The sequence below is a fragment of the Plecotus auritus genome (genome assembly GCF_963455305.1).
Source record: "Plecotus auritus genome assembly, chromosome: 2".
Lineage (NCBI taxonomy): Eukaryota > Metazoa > Chordata > Mammalia > Chiroptera > Vespertilionidae > Plecotus > Plecotus auritus.
The window spans coordinates 124,047,496-124,068,774 of NC_137771.1; the positions used below are offsets into that span (position 1 = coordinate 124,047,496).

The window sequence follows — 21,279 nt, forward strand, 5'->3', positions numbered from 1 at the left end:
TTGACCAGAATTGAACCTGGGACTCTTTGTAGGGCTACTTTGAAGTACCCGGGACCTGGGATAGAAGAGGCTGATGCTCTATCCACTGAGTCACACTGGCTAGGGCACTGATTATCTTTAAAAGTAGAAAGTAAAGAGAATGAATCAAGAATTAATCACCCTAGTCCTAGATGGCTTGGCTCAGTGGATAGAGCGTCAGCCTGTGGACTGAAGGGTTCCGGCTTCGATTCCAGCCCAGGGCACATGCCAGGGGTTGCCAGCTTGATCCCCAGTGGGGGTGTGCAGGTGGCAGCAGATCAATGATTCCCTTTCATCATCGATGCTTCTATCTCTCTTCCCTCTCCCTTCCTTTCTGAAATCAATAAAAATATATTTAAAAACCAAAAGAATTAATCACCCTAGCTCAGTGGTCGGCAAACCGCGGCTCGCAAGCCGTATCCGCGGTTTGCCGCTCTGTTGAATAATGAGTTTGCCGACCACTGCCCTAGCTGGTTTGGCTCAGTAGGTAGAGCATTGGCCTGCGGACTGAAGGGTCCCAGTTTCAATTCCAGTCAAGAGCACATGCCGGGGTTGCAGGCTGGATCCCCACTGGGGGGAGTGCAGGAGGCAGCCAATCAATGATTCTCATCATTGATGTTTCTATCTCTCCCTCTCCCTTCCTTTCTCCAATCAACAAAAATATATTTAAAAAAAGAATTAATCTTGTCTTTCTATATAAACCATACCACTGGGTAATCAAATAGTAAATGAGACAAGTTTCTCTTTATAAACATATGCCAGCTAACAAAAAAAAAAAAGGAAAACTAGAAGAGCATTTTTCCTTAATGCTTAATAAATTCATAAGCTTGGGCTTTATTCATCAAGTAAAAGAGAGGCAACCACATATTATTTGTCCTTCTAATGGAAAAACATGACCAAAGACAAAATAAACTTGCAAGAAAAAAAGAAAAAGCACTTAAATTAGGTCAAACCTCTATATCTAACTAGCAATTTACACTAACTATAGACACAAAAGATGCAAACATATTTACACCATGGAGATACAATCAACAAAATCAGACTATAGGAAACATTAAAGATCAAATTATTATTCTTTTAAACTGCAAGTTGTAGGCTTTATTTGAATTCTAATGCAAAGGAGAAAACTGGAAAAGTATGTAACTTTTATAAATCCATTGGAAATTTGAGCCCTGACAATATTATTGTGTATATTTAAAAATTGGTTTAGAGATACTTAGTGAAATATGTATGATTAAATAATAAATCTCCTATTTGTTTCAAAGTAATATGAGATAGGGAACAGGTAGAGACAAATATAAAACATGACTAGTCACTAGTTGGTAATTATTGAATGTGGTACATGGTAATTAATTCTCCCTACTTTGTGTATACTTAAACTTTTATATAATAAATTTGAGTTTTCCTATCCAAAGTGTTGTCTTTTGATTCATTCAATTCCTATTGTTTCTCAGATATTTTTACAGTATTGATTTTCCTATGTATATAATTGCTATAGACTGAATATTTATACCTCTCATTCCCATTCATATATTGAACTTAATCCCCAAAATGATGGTATTAGGAGGCTGGACCTTTGGGAGGTGACTAGATTATGAGGGTAGAGCCCTCATGAATGGGATTAGTACCCTTATAAAGAAGGCCCCAGAGAGTTCTGTTTAAGCGCCTCTTTCTTTCTTTCTTTCTTTCTTTCTTTCTTTCTTTCTTTCTTTCTTTCTTTCTTTCTTTCTTTCTTTTTTAATTCTCACTCGAGGTTATTTTTCCATTGATTTTCAGAGAGAGTGGAAGAGAGATGGAAAGACAGAGAAACACAATCATTGGTTGCCTCCTACATGCGCCCTGACCAGGGCCTGGGCTGGGGAGAAGCCTGCAACTGAGGTACGTGCCCTTGACCGGAATCGAACCTGGGCCCCTTCAATCGGCAGGCTGACACTCTATCCACTGAGCCAAACCAGGTAGGGCTCTTTTTTTTTTTTTTTAATTCTCACCTGAGGATATGTGTTTTTTGTTTGTTTTGTTTTTGTTTTAGAGAGAGGAAGAGAGAGGGAAATATCAATGTGAGAGAGAAATATCAATCTGTTGCCTCCTGTACACACCCCAACCAGTGATGGAATCCCGAAACCTAGGTACTAATATGTGCCCTGACTGGAATTGAACCTTTTGGTGTATAGGATAGGACAATGCTCCAACCAACTGAGCCATTTGGCCAGGTTGCCAAGCTCCTATTTCTTAAATTTTTCATCACTTACAATACCTATTAACTCCTTACTGAGGAAGTCAGCATATCCACATTCTTTTCACATTCCTGCACCCACCCTTATTTCCCATCTGTTGTCTTTCTGTTCTTTATAACATTGCTATAACCCTGAGAAACAACTGGAATAGTCCAGTCTCACCAACATTCTTATCCATGCATTTCATTGCTCCTCTGATCGCAGGCAAACAAGAAGAGATATGGGACAACAGCTATTGGCCAATTTACATGAAATAGAACATGACATTTAGGATTTTTAAGCTGATAAGAGTTAGATTAGGTTTTTGGACTTCGAGTTAATGTTGTTATAGGATAAGACCATGTAGCATTTTCGTGTGGATGGATATAAATCTTTGGGGACCAGAGAGTGAATGGGGGTAGGGGGAGTAACAGCCTCCCAAAGAGGTTCACATTCTAATTTCTGGAACCTGTGATATGTTACCTTACATGGCAAAATGGACTTTGCAGATAATTTTAAAGTTACAGAGCTTGAGATCAGGAGACAATCTTGGATTGTCCAGGTGGATCCAATTTAATCACATGGTATCTTCTGACAAAGAATTGGCCCACTGTTGCTGGCTTTGGGAGACAGGGGAAGACAGTCTCTGAGCTAAGGAATGTTGGTGGCCTCTAGAAAGGAGCTGGAATGGCCTTCAGTTTACAATTAGCAAGAAAATGGGGACCTTTGAGAGAAGTCAGAAGCAGAATTAGGTAGACAGGGTAAGGGGTGGAAGGAGGAATCCTGGAGGTAGCTGAAATTACAAAATGTTTTGCAGAGAAAGAGGATAGCAGAAAAACAGGGTGTTTTTGAAACAAGGATGTTTTTCTTGCAAGTGCAAAATAAAATGCTGCAAAAAGTCCAGGAACCAATCAGAGCGGCACAGATAGACAAAGAGCAGGCCTTTAGCAGATATGAAGTGGAAGAGCAGAATACTTCAGGGCAACCTTTTTGGGTCCCCTCCTTGACCTGGGAGCCTGTGTTTGTTTGCAATAAACTCCTGCCTTGTTTGAACTCTTCTGGTCTGTGGCTTCATTCTTCGAATCTGTGAGAATTCCTGCTCACTGGTTCAGGTATCACCTTGATCTACAATTACATGGAAATAAATTCTGCCAGAAAATCAAATTAGCAGGAAACAATTCTCCCCTTTAGTTCAGTAAGACTTGTACCAAATTTGCAATCTATGGAATTGTAAAATAATATATTTGTGTTTAAGACACTAAATGTTTGAATCATGCATTCTTTATAAGTATGCTCAAATTATACTGAGTAGTATTCACTATAAACTCATTATAAAATTTTTAAATACATGAAAGTGGAGAGAATATTATATATATAAATCCCCACAAACCATAATTCTGCTTCAATAGCCATCAACAGTTTGCTATACATTTGTAAATCAACCAGCAAGCTTGTGGCAGTTTATTCTCCCAGCCGCCTGACCTGTTGTCAACAGGGACTGTTTGGTTTAATCTCAGGTGCGGAAATAAATTTCACTTCTCCAGGATCACAGTTCGCGTGAACTTGAACAGCCAAACACTCTGAAAAGGAGCCATGACGTATGACCAGTGACCACGCAGTGAGAAAAATCAGGTCTTTCGTAGACTAGAACCTGAAAAGCCACTTCAACTCGTCTCTGAAAGCTATTCCTGCCACTTCAGGACTGAATTCAAGAGAAAGCTAAGGTGTTTTGTTTTTATTTTTTGTTTTTAATGGCCTACTTCAGCGTTAGCAATACAGGAAATGTGTCCCTGCTCTCTTGAATAAATCGCCTTACCTGAAAATTGCTTGAATTTATTTAGCCCAAAACAAAAGAAAAAGACGGGGCTGATCATCTTAATTGGAGTTTCAGGACGCCGGACTGCGCAGGGATCCTAGGGAGGCTAGGCCGCGTTTAGTGAAAGTCCAGCTAGAATCTGGATCGCAGGGGAAGGAGCGCGCTTTAAAGGTGGACCGAACGAATGCACAAAGGCTGGAATCTGGCCTGGCTACGGACTAGGCCCCCCGCACAATAAGCGAGCGATCCTCTCCCTCCGTCGAACCGGGGGAGGCCCAAACTACACTTCCCAGAAAGCAAAGCGGCAGGGCGGCGCTAGAGAGACTTTATAACTCCGGTGGCCCGAGGCGCTTCCGGCTGAATGATTAAAGTTCAGCCCCTCTACTTGACTCTCCTCCTCCTCAGCCCAATTGGCTCAGCAGTCCGTGCGTGGGAGGGCGGCTCTGTTGTCCCTGGCAGCAGTTGAATGGAGGTTCTCAGCCTCGCGACCTCATGGTAAAGAAAGTCCTTTCTCTGGCCCGACATGTAGCTTCCCTGGCCGCGTCAGAGCAAGAGAACTACATTTCCCAGGGGGCAGCGGGCCGCCCGGCGGCGTGGGGGCGGTGCCTCCCGTCTGGTACACTCATCCCAAACCTCTTCGGCGGGACTGTGATGGCCGGAGAGATGACGATCTTAGGTGAGTGCTCCGGGGTCCCTGTGCTGGTGTGGGCACTGACTAGAGCCTTTGTGAGGAGCCGGGTGGGTGGGGGTGATTGCCACACCTTCTAGATCCAGCTTGCGCAACAGGAATGGCGCCGAAAAGGTGATTTAGAGGCGGGTTGGGGCTGTTCGGGAAGCCGCTTTGGAGTCGCCTCTAGGATGGCCCAGGCCCCGGTAGGCCCACCACGTAGGGCGGGCGGCATCCTTCTGCGTTCATCCCAGGCCTGGGAGCAGTTCTTTCCAAAACAACACCGATTTCGGATCGTACGTTGAGTTGGGGCCTTAGAACGTGCGTCTCCAGCTCCCCTTTGTGGAGAAGAAGCAGCCCGCTGCGCCCGGGGCCGTGGGCTCCAGCGGTGCTGGGTTTTTGAGATCCAGGCCTCTGCGGTGTACCGCACTGTGCTCTCCCCGCCAGCCCTGGTTAGAATCCCCCTCCCCGGACAAAAGGTGATGAAGTGCTTCTGAAATTCTGCACGTAGGAGCGAGAGGAAAGTGGGCTTGGCACTTGATTTCACTTCGTTGAATTATGTGTTCATGAGGATGAGCTAACAATTAGTAAAAACAGACTCCTACAAATTGACGTCTTAGTCGTATATAACATGGATGGACGACACAGGAGCTTAGCATAGCTTCCTGAAACCAAATAAATTAATTGTAATATGCGAAGTGACACCTTTCTTCATCAGGCATTTGTTTATACTTGTTTTTCTCATCAGTTAATAATTACTGAACAGCCGCTGTTTGCTAGGAACCGTTCTTCCTGTAGGAGATACAACAGTGAGCAAACCTGACTGCGAGGAGCTTCCGTTTATGTTGTCATCAACTTTGCAGAACACACTTTGATGCTTCTTATCTAAATATTGCTTGTGATAGAAGTGTGTCCTTAATTGATATTTCAACACAGAGAAAGTTAACTATGTTCTGTTATGAATTGACAGTTTAATATCTAAGCAGCTTTCAAAATCATTTTATCCAATTTGGCGATTTCATATTGTTTAAAGAAAAAAAGATAAATAATTTTAGCCTTACAATATGAGAGTTTTTGCTGTGGAAATTTTAGTAATGGAGTTTTTTTTAAATAATGATAAATAAAGCTAATTATAAAGCTATAAAATCAAGTATCAATTGATCAAGAAATTGGATTATATCTAATTTGCTCCAGAAGAATGAGTTTTCCTGTCAATGTCAGCACAATTGTTATTGAAATATTTTTACTTTTTATTCCTTTATCCACCCATAGTGAAACAAACAGGTTTTTTGTTTTTCTTGTTACCTCATTTTAAGTGCTGTCAATTTACAGTGTGAAAAACTTGATGTTTGAGAGAAGTGTTACCATTAGTATTATAAAAAAAAATATTTTCAGAGTATATTTTTTAGTCTTGTTTCAAAGAGTGGTATTAAAGGGACTTTACTATGTAATTTAGCTTATTGTACTAGTTTGATAAGACATGTATTTTAATTTGTTTGTATTTCAGGATCAGCTGTTTTGACTCTCCTGTTGGCTGGCTATTTGTCACAACAGTATTTACCATTGCCTACTCCTAAAGTGATTGGCATTGACCTTGGCACCACCTACTGCTCTGTTGGGGTGTTTTTTCCTGGCACAGGAAAAGTAAAGGTCATTCCAGATGAAAATGGCCATATCAGCATACCCAGCATGGTGTCTTTTACTGACCATGATGTTTATGTGGGATATGAAAGCTTAGAGCTGGCAGATTCAAATCCTCAGAACACAATATATGATGCCAAAAGATTCATAGGCAAGATTTTTACTCCAGAAGAGCTGGAGGCTGAAATTGGCAGATACCCATTTAAGGTAAGTAGTTAAGCTAAAATCTATTTCAATTTTAGGTCAGATTATTATTTCAATTATATGTTTTGGCAACAAGTTATAAAACTTTTTATTTCAACTGACTCAGTTTGCTTGGAAGTTATTGTATAACAAGCAATTTCATAGCAGGTCCAGGGTGAGTTAATTCAGTGGCTCCACAGCGCTGTCAAAGACTTAGTACCTTATATTCTTGCTCTGCCATCCTTAGAATGTCACCTAAGTCTTTCATTGTAGCAGGAAGGCTAATGAAGTCCATGGATGGATGATAATATTCTCTGTATAAGTATACACATATTGAATGTATACATATTTGTATATGTAAAAAATATCAAATTAGGCATTGTGTTTTATGAGTTGTTTGAAACTTACCAACATGTCATGGCCAATTAGTCATACATTCACATCATTATCCTTCCTGGTTTCATGGAATGACCATTCAAGTACTCAATTACCCAGTTTTTATCAGAATACATTTTATTTTTTCCCTGGTTTTCCACTAATGTTAGAGCTTCAGTAAATATCCTTTTACATTTACCTTTTTACATTTCTCTGATAATTTCCTAAATTTGAATTCTAAAAGAAAGTGATAGGTCAAATGCACACATTTGAGGCTTTTGATTTATATTGACAAATTATGCACCGAAAAGGTTATATGTTCCTAACCATTTTTTAGAGTGCCTGTATCTTCACTTAGTTATTTTAATTTTTGCCAATAGAAAAGTAAAAAGTGATAGCTTGCATCAATCCCTATTATTTCTAGTGAGGTCAGAATTAAAAATTACTTTATTCACATTTTCATTTTCTTTAGTGACCCATTTCTTGTTCTTTGTCCTATTTTGGGGGGTGGGGAATGTCTTACCTTTTCTGATGTCATGAAATACATTTGTGATATGTTTTCAGTAGTTTTTCCCTTTTTTCCTGATGACGTAATTTTGTTTTTGAGCAGTTAAGAGTATCAATTTTTTATGTAGTAAAATTGTCTCTTAATGTTTTAGAATGGTTTGGGACTCCTATTGTGCTTACAATGGCTTTCTAATCTTATCCACTTGTATTTTTTTTTTCCTAATACTTTTATATGAGTATTTTTTAGGTTTGGATTTTGCTGTTTGTTTGTTTTTTTTTCTTTTAAACATTTAAATGTTTATTTCATGTAGTGTTTTTCTTGTATAATACAAAGTGGGATTTTAAATGATAGGTTTTAAAAATACCTGATAGTTATATCAGTGTTGCTTATTTGAATCCATCCATAAAAATTGTCAATTTTTCAATCTATTCAAAGTAGAAAAAAATTATCCATGCATTTCTTTTTTTTTTTTTTTTTTTTTTTAAATATATTTTATTGATTTTTCACAGAGAGGAAGGGAGAGGGATAGAGAGTTAGAAACATCGATGAGAGAGAAACATCGATCAGCTGCCTCCTGCACACCCCCCACTGGGGATGTGCCCGCAACCAAGGTACATGTCCTTGACCGGAATCAAACCTGGGACCCCTCAGTCCCCAGGCCGACGCTCTAGCCACTGAGCCAAACCGGTTAGGGCTATTTCTTAAGTTTCTTCTTTACTTTCTTAGGAAACTTTATTAATTTATAATCTTATGCAATGATAAAATAATATAAAACTATAAATTTTCTTCTAAATTATAGTTTGAGGTATATTATTTACTGATCACTAGTTCAGTTTTTTTTCATTTTTGTCCATGAGTTTCTAAGTAATCTGATTTTGTTGTTTCTGTTTCATGTGGGCTCTGTCAGGACTGGTGTCTTTGGACCTTATTTTAATAGTGTCTGTAGCTTGCTTTTGTTTTCATCATACAGGTTTCTTGACTGAAACCTAGATATGTAGTCTAGAATGACTGGGATTAATACTCTTATAACTTAGAACAGACTAATTCTCTTTACTGTTGATGTTAGTGCAGTCTTCTTGGTGAATCTAGGATAGAATGTTTTAGAATTAATCTGGTTTTTTAAATGGAAACTACATTAGCAGGGATATTGAGCTAATACATATTTTCTTAGATACAAGAATGTAACTGATACTTGATTTTTGGCTAAGAACATAATGAAGTACTAAAATTATTCTTGCTGATATGTACCAGAACATTCTGTCAGTTATCTATTAATTTTGGAACAACTTAATTTAAAAAAAAAAAAAATCCTTAGTCACATATATAATTTAGCAACTATTATTCTTTATATTTCATCATTCATTTTTTCTTTAATTTAACAAATATATATTGAGAATCTTTTACGTTTCAGCTATGTGCTTAGTGATGAATGTTATTTTTCTCTTATCAAAAAACTATGATGTGGATTAATTTTATAGATTTTAAAGTATAACTTTTTAGCCAAAACCGGTTTGGCTCAGTGGATAGAGCGTCGGCCTGCGGACTGAAGGGTCCCGGGTTTGATTCCGGTCAAGGGCATGTACCTTGGTTGCGGGCACATCCCCAGTGGGAGGTGTGCAGGAGGCAGCTGATCAATGTTTCTCTTTCATCGATGTTTCTAGCTCTCTATCCCTCTCCCTTCCTCTCTGTAAAATATCAATAAAATATATTTAAAAAAAATAAAGTATAACTTTTTATAACCTCTAATCATAATAAATGTACTTGGTACATTACAAATGAATTCTATGACCTTGTAAAGGTAAAGGTAAGTTTTGATTAAAATCCAGTGTGTGTAAGTTTATATGTATGTATGTATGTGTATGTATGTATGTGTATACTTTTACATTCTTTTCTTTGCAAATCTTATTCACAGGTTTTTATTTTTTTATTTTTTAAAATATTACATATGTCTCCTTTTTCCCCAATTGATCCCTCCCGGCCACTCCCAGAACAACCCCCCACTGTCCTTATCCATTGGTTATGCTAATATGCACACATACAAGTCCTTTGTTGATCTCTTACCCCCCCCACTCCCACCCTCTCCTGCCTTCCCTCTGTGGTTGGTCTGTTCAGTGTTTCTTTGTCTCTATTTCTGTTTTTGTTCATCAGTTTATGTTGTTCATTATGTCCCACATATGAGTTAGATCATGTGATATTTATCTTTCTCTGACTGACTTATTTCGCTTAGCATAATGCTCTCCAGTCCATCCATGCTGTTGCAAATGGTAGGAGTTCCTTCCGTTTTACAGCAGCGTAGTATTCCATTGTGTAGATGTACCACAGTTTTTTAATCCACTCATCTGCTGATGGGCACTTGGGCTGTTTCCAAATCTTAACTATTGTAAATTGTGCTGCTATGAACATAGGGATGCATATATCCTTTCTGATTGGTGTTTCTGGTTTCTTGGGATATATTCCTAGAAGTGGGATCACTGGGTCAAATGGGAGTTCTATTTTTAAATTTTTGAGGAAACTCCATACTGTTTTCTACAGTGGCTGCACCAGTCTGCATTCCCACCTGCAGTGCACGAGGGTTCCTTTTTCTCTACATCCTTGCCAGCACTTGTTCTTTGTTGATTTCTTGATGATAGCCATTCTGCCAAGTGTGAGATGGTACATCATTGTTGTTTTAATTTGCATCTCTTCAATGATTAGTGTCTTTGAGCATGTTTTCATATGTCTCTTGCCCTTCAGTATGTCCTCTTTTGAAAGTGTCTATTTAGGTTCTTTGCCCATTTTTTGATTGGATTGTTTATCTTCTTTTTCTTAAGTTGTATGAGTTCCCTGTAAATTTTAGAAATTAAACCCTTATCAGAGATAGCATTGGAAAACATGTTCTCCCATGCATTGGGCTTTCTTGTGTTTTTTTTTGTTTTGTTTTTTAAAATATATTTTATTGATTTTTTTACAGAGAGGAAGGGAGAGGGATAGAGAGTTAGAAACATCGATGAGAGAGAAACATCTGTTAGCTGCCTCCTGCACACTCCCTACTGGGTATGTGCCCACAACCATGGTACATGCCCTTGACCAGAATCGAACCTGCGACCCTTGGGTCCCCAGGCCGACGATGCTCTATCCACTGAGCAAAACCGGTTAGGGCTCTTGTTGTTTTGTTGATGATTTCTTTTGCTCTGCAGTAGCTTTTTGATTTTGATGTGGTCCCATTTGTTTATTTTCTCCTTAGTTTCCATTGCCCTAGGAGCTCTATTGGTAAAGATATTGCTACTACATATGTCTGATATTTTGCTGCCTATGGAGTCTTCTAAGATTTTTCATGGTTTGCCATCTTACATTTAAGTCCTTTAACCATTTTGAGATTATTTTTGTGTATGGTCTAAGTTGGTGATCTAGTTTCATTTTTTGCATGTATCTGACCAATTTTCCCAGCACCATTCTTGACTCCATTGTATGCTCTTGCCTCCTTTGTCAAATATTAATTCAGCATATTGGCTTGGGTCGATTTCTGGGTTCTCTGTTCTGTTCCATTGGTCAATATGTCTGTTCTTGGTCAATGTGCCAGTATCAGGCAGCTTTGAGAACCGTGGCTTTGTAATATAGCTTGCTATCTGGTATTGTGATCCCTACAACTTTATTCTTCTTTCTCAGGATTGCTGTGGCTATTCGGGATCTTTTTTTATTCCGTATGAATATTTTGGATAGTTTGTTCTAAGCCTGCGAAATATGCCCTTGGTATTTTATTTATTTATTTATTTATTCATTCATTCATTCATTCATTCATTCATTTATTTAAAGATGTAGAAAGTTTTATTTTTTTAAACGTATTTTTATTTATTTTAGAGAGGAAGGGAGAGGGAGAGAGAGAGAAACATCAGTGATGGGAGAGTCATCGATTGGCTGCCTCTTGCATGCCCTCAATGGGGATCGAGCCTGCAACCCCAGCATGTCCTGACCGGGAATCAAACTGTGCCCTTCTGGTTCATATGTCAACGCTCAACAACCAAGCCACGCTGGCCAGGCTGCCATTGGTATTTTTATGGGGATTGCATTGAATCTATAAATTGCTTTGGGTAGTATGGACATTTTGATGATGTTGACTCTACCAATTCATGAGCACGGTATATTCTTCCATTTGTTTATGTCTTCCTCTATCTCTTTTTTCAATGTCCTATAGTTTTCCAAGTATAGGTCTTTTATCTCCTTAGTTAAGTTTATTCCTATTATTCACAGGTTTTAAACAAAAATGGAATGGTTGAGTTTTCTGTGACAAGTAATGAGACCATCACCGTTTCCCCAGAATATGTTGGCTCTAGACTATTACTGAAATTAAAGGAAATGGCAGAGGAATATCTTGGAATGCCAGTTGCCAACGCTGTTATTTCTGTACCAGCAGAATTTGATTTAAAACAGAGAAATTCAACAATTGAAGCTGCTAACCTTGCAGGTAATATTACCCTTGCCTGAGTTACATTTTTATCAAAATTTTCTGAGGCTGAAAATTTTCTATAGTAAGATGTATCACTTTGCAAACCACCTAACTAAGCACGTAACTATATGTCAGGTAAATTAGATGGATTTTTATACAAGTTTGCAAATGATAATTAAGAAAGTCTACAGGACAATATAAAATGTATGTATCACTGACAATAACCAGTCAGGCACATGACAAACGCTGCAAGATAACATGAACACATGTTAGAAGCAAGTTTTTTCTTCTAAACTTTCTTTAATATTAAGACGAATATAATGTTTTTAAAAAGTCTTAAGGTGGGGGAGAATTCATTTAACACCATTCAACAAATCTGAGTGTCTCAATATATATCTGTTCTCATGGAATTTATATTTAAAAGATATATGCCTTATATAAATATAAAACTGAACTATATAAACAGACAAATCCCAATTCTCATGGACTTTATATTCTAGTAGAGGGAAACTCAAAATCAGCACAAAGGTAAGTATATTATGGGGTATTTAATATACTTATTAAGTATTTCTCACCTATAGCATTATTGAGGTTTTGAGCTGGATAATTCTTTGTTGTGGGGGACTGTCCAGTGTACTATAGGATATTTTGCAGCATCCCTAGCCTCTGCTTACCAGATGCTAACAGAACCCTCCCCATCTAAGGGGTGACAATCTTTTTTTCCTCCAGGTATTACCAAATGTCCCTGGAGGAGTAAACTGGCCTCTGGTAGAGAACCTAGATATATATATATCTGAAAGTAACATCCTATGCAGCGGGGGAAGAATAGAAAAGGTTAGAGAATAGGGGGTTTTGCAGGTTTTAAAGAGAGTGGTCAGGTGGCCTCATTGAGAAAATGACATTTAAGCAGATTTAAGAGAAGCAAGGTAGATAGCCAGGGAAATAGGGGAAGTATGTTGCAGGAGAGAGAATGGCCAGTGGGAAAGCCACAAAATGGGAATTTGCTATTAAGAAGATAGTGCATTAGCCAGTGTGGCCAGGGCAGAGTGAGTGTTGAAGTCAGAGAACTAAGATGAAGGGTATTATGATCTCTGAATAAATTCATAAGAGTCTGAATAGTTTTATGGCTCCTGATATAGAAAGCCTTATTACTTTCCAGACCACTTATGTGGCAGGTAGTTTAAAGCAGGTATTTTGCTCAAGGAAATCTGATCCTTTGCCTGCACATAGACAACAAATCAAAATCAGATTAGCTGTATTTTTAGATTCAGCTAATTTCTTATATTTCAGGGTCTTATATTTTAAGTATTTTTTTAAAATCATAATTTTAGCTATTAGAGCATTTCATCTATATTTTTTTATTATTTTCTGTTTATTCATCTTTCATTTTTAACAGAAGAGCACAGTAAACTTATCTCATTTCCATAGCAGTTTGTTATCTATACTAATAAAAGGGTAACATGCTAATTAGATTGGATAGACTGGGCATCTTCAGGACGTCCTTCCAGACAAAGCCACGGTGGTGGGGGCCAAGGCAGAGGCAGTTAGGGGTGATCAGGCCGGCAGGGGAGAGCGGTCAGGGGCGAGCAAGCCGGCAGGGGAGAGCGGTTAGGGGTGATCAGGCCGACAGGGGAGAGCATTTAGGGGCATCAGGCAGGCAGGCAGAGGTGGGTAGGGGTAATCAGGCCAGCAAGCAGAGTCGGTTAGAGGTGATCAGGCCTTAATCTGTGGGATTGGGCCTAAACTGGCAGTCGGACATCCCCCGAGGGGTCCTGGATTGGAGAGGGTGCAGGCCAGGCTGAGGTACACCCTTCCTTACCACCCCTGCTCTGTGCACGAATTTCATGCACTGGGCCTCTAGTAATATATAATGATTAAATTCCCAAGTAAATAAATTCCCAAGTAAAATATGACAATGAGAAGAGGCTCAGATTTTTTTTTTAATGGAGTATGAATTAAGAATAAAATATGTTCCACTGAATCTGGGCCTTTATTTCATCCTATTGTAATCTTTTAGAATAATTTTAATGATACCTATTTAGAGGAACAATAACATGTTGTTTTTATTGGGTTTATGACTGTTCTTTCTCAGTATTACTGAGTGGAGTTTTTTGTACCAACAGAATTTGATCTATAGAAGACACTAACATGAGGTTGAGTGAGATTGAGTTTCTTAATTGTGTCTTCTCATGAGCTTTTCTTTCCTCCAACCCATCATACAGGACTGAAGATATTAAGGGTAATAAATGAACCCACAGCAGCAGCTATGGCCTATGGTCTCCACAAGGCTGATGTCTTTCACGTCTTGGTGATAGATTTGGGCGGAGGAACTCTAGATGTGTCATTACTGAATAAACAAGGAGGAATGTTTCTAACCAGGGCAATGTCTGGTAAGAAAAATATAGAGAGAGTTAAAGAGGTTTGGACACATTAGCATATCTAATGTGTGAAGTGTTTAATTTTTTTTTTTTTTTCAGTATTCTTTGACTTCATTTTGGTAATCTGTATATATAATTTTATGCTGCCACTTATATGTATTTACAAAAAATGATTGTGCATCCTGTAAGTCAGATAAATACACTGCCAGTGGTAGCTCACTGAGTCAATGCTTTTCATGGCTATAGTAAAGGGAACAGAAGGAAAGAAATTCTTTTAAAATGAAGGGTGATCAGTTGATTTCATTAGGTAATCTGTTTCACAAAATAGATATCTTTAGTATTCTTTAGGAAGTGATAGGATTTTGCACTCTAAATCTTTTTAAGAGATTTTTGTTTTAATTTAGCTTAAGGGATGAATAAGCCTGTTTGAAAAGTGGAGCTGTAAGTTATAAGTAGTCTAACTTCTGCATTTGTCTTCCTCCTAACTGGACTCTCTTTAGAATCAAGTTTAGTGCAGGGGATTTATAATCCATTACTCTTTTCCTTTTAAGTCATTTTTTCTGCTTTTCTGCTCCTAACCATATAAGCAAAGGATTTTTTTTTTAAAGATAAAATGCCTGCTGGTACATTTTAATTGTAAGAAGGACTTTCTTGTATTGAATAATGATATTTAGTGTTTCTAAATTGTTACTTAAAAGTCAATCTGTGTTCTCAATCTATTTTCTGAAAAAATATTTGATATCATTAAGAGATATTTCCTTTTATATCATTTAAAAAAACCCAGATGTGCACTGTTTTTTTTGTTTGTTTTTTTGTTGTTGTTGTGTTTGTTTGTTTTGTGTGTGTGTGTGTGTGTGTGTGTGTTTATAAGTAGGAATATAGCCGGAGGAAAGTATTGGTAATTTTCCTGGGGCTGGGATGTGGAAAGGCATGGAGGTCTTTTTTTTTTTTTTGGTTCTTAGGAAGGGAAAGAGAGAGAAACATTGATGTGAGATAGAAACATCAATTGGCTGCCTCCTGCATACACCCCCACCAGGGATCGAACCTGCAACCTGGGTACATGGCCTGACGGGGACAGGAAATGAAACCCGCCACTTCTGATGTATAGAACAATGCTCTACATCAGCCATGGCTGCACTGTTTTTTTCATAGTACACATTCGAGTTAAAGTCATCTCAACCCTGTTATTTTTAATCATTCTTTGTATGAATAAAATCTTAATATCTTCAATACAGACTTTGTTATTCCAATAAAATTGTATTTATACATACATGCTAAATAAGTACATGTTTACACACATATATGAATAACTATAATATAAACTCTTATTTTTAACTTAGGAAACAATAAACTTGGAGGACAGGACTTCAATCAGAGATTGCTTCAGTACTTATATAAACAGATCTATCAAACATACGGCTTCCTACCCTCTAGGAAAGAGGAAATTCACAGATTAAGACAAGCTGTGGAAATGGTAAAATTAAATCTGACTCTTCATCAATCTGCTCAAATGTCAGTGTTACTAACAGTAGAGGAAAAGGACAAGAAGGAAACTCCGAGTAGTGACACTGAATTGTCAAAGGACAGACTGTCCCCAGCAGATGGCCACCATGTGAGCAGCATGTTTGGAGCTGGCCTTTCTGAAAAGAAAAGTGGAGAAAGTCAGGTTTTATTTGAAACAGAAATATCACGGGAGCTCTTTGACACCCTAAATGAAGATCTCTTCCAGAAAATTCTGGTACCCATTCAGCAAGTATTGAAAGAAGGCCATCTGGAAAAGACTGAAGTTGATGAGGTGGTATTGGTTGGGGGCTCTACTCGTATTCCTCGAATCCGTCAAGTCATTCAGGAGTTTTTTGGAAAGGATCCCAACACGTCTGTAGACCCTGACCTGGCAGTGGTGACGGGAGTGGCTATCCAAGCAGGAATTGATGGAGGTTCTTGGCCTCTTCAAGTCAGTGCTTTAGAAATTCCCAATAAGCATTTACAAAAAACCAATTTCAACTGAATTATGGAGGAATGATTATTTATGATCTTATTAGACCACCACCTCAAAAAAAAAAAAAGTGTCTAAACTATCTCAAAAATTTACCTAAAAGGCAACATTCAGATATATAAAATTTACATAACATTTGTTTTAAGATTTAATGTGACCAGATTGATCCTATTTGATTTTGGAGAGATCCCATTCCTACAAATACATCTAAAATGATAGAATAGGAGCATGGATGGCTATATTTTCTGGATTCTGGAAGTAGATAACTATATGCACTTAAAATTGTTTTCTGTGAACATTGTCTAGTGCCAATTAATTTACTTGATTATCACATGTAACTAATAATTTGAACTATACTTGAAGGACAGTGTTGATGTCAGGTATTAGCATTGGCTGGGAGATAGAAGTATTAATATAAGCTATATATGTGATATTCAATAATTGCCATATTATATAATAAAATTACTTTCACAGATTCAGTACCCCATTATGTATCTATTCATGTAACCTGCATTCTCCAGATTTTCAAAATATATTCATTGGATATATTTCTCTTTCTGAAATAACTACAGATTTATTCAAATGTTCCAATACCATATAGTAGAAATACCTAATTTATATATTCTAGTTCCTTTATCTGCTGTGCATCATTCTCTGCTTGGATTTCCATGATTCTGCCTGGTTAGCAAACAATGGGGAATTTTTAATAGCCTTTTTAAAATACATTAATGTGACAATAAAACCATCCTTACTATCAGTTTTTGTTATTCAAGATTTTTTCAGACATTGATAAAAAACTAGCTACAGTATTTGTTTTATGTTTTTGTTTTGTTTCTTTTCTTATTTTCAGTTAGTCCTGGATAATGTAGCTGGTATTTGATTCAGTTTTACTGAGATTTTTCTCCATATTTAGTTTCGAATGAGGAAAAATATGCTCACTTATAAAAACCTTGCTATTATTTCCTACTGTCATTTTTAAAATAGTTCCACTTGGACAATTTTTAGCCTTAAGGTTGGTGTATGAAGAGATAAAAAGATCTGTGAATATTGGAAGTAATGTGGAAATCTAATACAGAAGGCAATGTGAAAAAAATTTCTACTAATCAGCATTAGTAGTTTTGTTTTGGTCTGTTTCCTTTTAGGAAAGCTATAGGGACCAAGAAAGAAAATATAGCAGTTTTGTTTCTGTGATGCCCATATTTTTTCCTTAACAGAGGCATGCTTCAGATTATTATTAAAAAATTATACTCTGGTCAATATTTTTATTAAATTTTACCTGCTTTATCCATTGTTGAATTTGACAGGATGTTGAATTTTCAGTTCTTGAAAAAGAACTAAGTAAACTCATTTCAGCAACATCAGAACATTTCAACTTCTCAATAAAAAGCTAAATGTTAACACTTTTTTTGCAGATCTAAAAAACTTTCTTAGCAATGAAATTTCAAACACTTTTGTGTACAGAAAATATCTGAAGTAGGTAGATAGAAAAATATAAAATGTTCGTTTATGTATTTCATTTAGAACTAATGGAGAAATGCCAAAGATGAAACCTTCACTGCATTATGAAAATATTCAAGTGTTCTCTTGGACTTCATATAAATCTTTAATAGATTTTAGAATTGAAAACAATCTTTTTATGAAGCTCTTTAAAGTGTCCAATTTCTCAAAATCTCTACATATAGAATCAGTTTTAACCTAAAGCATTTTAAGATTTTTTTAAAAACTTGAATTTCTCCAAAATATGAGATAGTTGAGGACAATCTGATCATATTTTTTAGAGGAAACAATTTGCAAAATAGGGCAATGAATCTCATAATCTAAAATTGGAATTTAAATAACTTGATTGTAATTATGATGGCAGTGTTGGAATTGGGCAATAGTTTAACATATTCTCTAGTATAGTTTCAACTTTAAAAGATGAAGTAATGTCTGTCTTCCATCATTTTACCAGGCTATAAATAAATAGACATCAATGTAGCTTATTTAAAAGATAAAAATGGATTCTGAAAGTGATCATTTATATATAATAATCTGAAGACATTCTTCATAAAACAAACATTACATTTTAGCTGTATATCTAGCTAGTGTTTTTTGAGGTATATAACTTTTAAAATATTAGATGTCTTGTATAATTAGATTATGTGAATGAGTAATTTATTTTGTATCAGGAATGTTTTGGTACTGTGTTTTCACTCAAACCACTGATGTATCTACGGATATTACTGTGTAACATGTATTGTACATAACAGATTGTGCCTCTTAAATTTGTGTGTATACAGGTTATTCATATTTTAATGTAAATAAATATGACTTTGCAGTTTGTTTTAAGCTATATACTCTATTTTCTTCCATTTAGGACTAGGCCTGAGTCCTTTTCTGAGGTATATAAATAAGAAAGGAAGTGGGGATAGAGCTGACCTGATGCCCATGGCTTGTAACCTCAACAGCTGTTTCCTAGTTCCCTGCATCCTGGTTGTCTCTGAAATTGCTTACTTTTCTGCTTATTTTCCTGACTTAGAAGTATATTATATAAACACTGTGTCCATAATTCTGAATACCAGTTCATGACTCCTAACTATAGTGGAGCCAACACCTAAACTAATCTAGTTGGTTAATAAATAATCCTGCATAGTAGGCTACTGTAATCCTTTGGTTGATGGTTAATACTTACAATTTTCTAATAAATTCTGATAAATTTTGTACAAAAATATTTTTAGAAAAGTTTATTATATTACTGTAGTCTTTTCAAATGAGCCCTTAAATAAAGATAGTAAACTTGACTCTTCATTGCTAATTCCTGTGATTCCTTCATTGTTATTTTAACTACCATTACTGAGGAACTCAAATACATGAGGAAATATAGAGACATTTTCATATTTATTTCACTTAACATGTATACAGTTCCTCATTGGGGTAGGCAGCCTCTAATGAGGCTTCTTATGATCCCAGCCTCCCAGCAAGATTTAACGACTCACTGCTAATGATCAGAATAGGGCAGAAGTGCTTCAGATGTCACTTCTGAAACTGGATTATAATAAGACTGGTTTCTCTGTTGGATGCATGCACTCTCACTTGCTGTAAAGAAGACCAGGCTATTCAGATGGTAAATACAGATAGGGAATAAGCCCTGGAATATGAGAGTCATATGTAGGTGAACAGGCATAACCCAGCCAATACCACCTTCTAACTATGTGAGAGCCTGACCCTTCTCTAGGCAGAGCTCCAGATGATTCAGCCACAGTTGAAATTTGAATGTAATCTCATGAGAGATCTTAAAGCAGAATCTCCCAGCTAAGTGATTTCCAGATTCCTGATTCATGTAAACACATAATACATTTTTATTTTAAGCTACTGAATATTTTGTTTTTCAGCAATAGATAATAGAATGTTTACTATGTACCAAGACTGTTCTAAATATGTTAGTAATACTAACCAATTCAGTTTTATTTTTGCAAATTCATGAGTAGGTGCTATTATCCCCATTTTCAGATAGGGAAATTAAAAGCATGGATCTAATTTCCCTAGTATTATTCAGCTAATAAGTAGAATCACGATTCTTTTCCAGTCAGTGCTTAACCCCAATAATGTGCTTCCTTAGACAACCCATAATACACCCCCATAGTACTTTTTCTGTTCAGTATTAAACTGTTGGATAGTATCCATGAAAGACCTTTCATTTACCAGATGTTAAAATTGAAGGTTTAGTGTTATTTAATCCTTTCCATTTCTGACAAGCAAAGATTTTATAAATAGAAAATAGAGATAATAGTACTACTTTGTTGGTTTTTTGTGAGTGGCACATAGAAAATGCTAAATATTATCAATGAATGGAAATGGTAGAAAGAAAAGGAAATGAACAAAGAAGCTCAGTGGCTTGCCAATTTTTCATGGGATTGTAAGAAAATGCCAGAACAAAATTCGTTAATATTTTCCCTGATATTCTCAAGATCCTGATTCTCTAGGTCTAAAATTTCTGTAAGTTATTGAAAATTCTCCTGATAAAATGTGAAAGAATAAATTTGACTTGGTAAAACATTTATTTACTTGTGTAAAGAAGAAATGCTTTGACTCACATTAAGTTATTTGGATGTCAAAGCAGGAACAAATGGAGCGTGTTTTACACTCATTAACTATTATTTGGTTTACCTAAAATACCTTCTAAAATATTTCAAATTATATAGTACTTGTAGCTTTATAACATATTACTGTATATTTATTTATATATAAAACACATAAAGACACATTTCTCCTGTTGAGTTCATCTGGTCACATTAAATTTTCTAACATGGCTCATATAGTAATGGAAACTGGAAATTGTGCTATTAGTTGTAATGACTAACCCTCTGTCTCCTAAATTGCTAATATAATATTGTCACAATAATAAAGACTTAGTGGCAAAAAGTAGTAGTGGCAGACCCTGCTAAATGCTATTGCAATATATTTTCTAATCATTCTTCTAGAACCCAGTTGTTTTTTTTTTTTTTTTTTTTTTTTTTTTTTTTTTTTTTTTTTTTTTTTTTGGAGCAGCAACAATCTACTTCTTTATAACTCTTTCCCGGCTTCTTTTGCAGCTAAGAATAGTTACATGACATAATTCTGACTGCTGAGATATAAGCATAAATTACTGGGTAGAAACCATAGGCTGTTTTTTATTTTTTAAGTTTGCACATTTGGATCATGCAAACATCTTGCTCCTCACCATTCCTTTCTTCTTGGAATGTAGACATGATGCTGTCAGATAAAGCAACGAGATTGCAATTACCAACCAGCAGACATGCAATGGATGGTTGAGCAAAGGATAGAAGCAGCCCAGCGGGGTTATGGAGCTACTCTAGCCAACTTTGTGCTCTCTACCTTAGGACTTCTTTCTACCTGAGAAAAATAAGCCTCTTATTTGTTTACATTTCTTCTTTGGCTTTCTTTCTTCCTTGTGTTTTTAAACTTCTGACCCTAATTTTGAGGTTAAAATTTGGTTAAATTGTCATTTGTTGAGCTTCTGCTTCTAGCCAAGATGGAATAAAAAGGAAATAATCCAACTAAAAAATCAGATAATATATAAAA

At 36.5% G+C, this 21,279-nt stretch overlaps 1 protein-coding gene across 1 annotated transcript; it reads left to right on the forward strand.

Annotated features, from left to right (window-relative positions):
* The first annotated feature begins 4,571 nt into the window (after nt 1–4,571).
* On the forward strand, nt 4,572–19,003 carry HSPA13 (heat shock protein family A (Hsp70) member 13). The gene is made up of 5 exons (XM_080654985.1): nt 4,572–4,723; nt 6,222–6,562; nt 11,649–11,862; nt 14,067–14,234; nt 15,563–19,003. Exons 1-5 carry the CDS (start codon nt 4,699–4,701, stop codon nt 16,228–16,230), a joined length of 1,416 nt encoding a protein of 471 aa, XP_080511111.1. The 5' UTR covers nt 4,572–4,698; the 3' UTR covers nt 16,231–19,003.
* The last annotated feature ends 2,276 nt before the right edge of the window (nt 19,004–21,279 follow it).

What these genes read in the sequence shown, in the direction of transcription:
- HSPA13 (XM_080654985.1), top strand. Translation starts at nt 4,699, where the DNA reads ATGGCCGGAGAGATGACGATCTTAG. An exon ending in CGGAGAGATGACGATCTTAG is followed by an intron (nt 4,724 to 6,221) that starts GTGAGTGCTCCG and finishes TTTGTATTTCAG; the next exon opens with GATCAGCTGTTTTGACTCTC. An exon ending in TCTAACCAGGGCAATGTCTG is followed by an intron (nt 14,235 to 15,562) that starts GTAAGAAAAATA and finishes TTTTTAACTTAG; the next exon opens with GAAACAATAAACTTGGAGGA.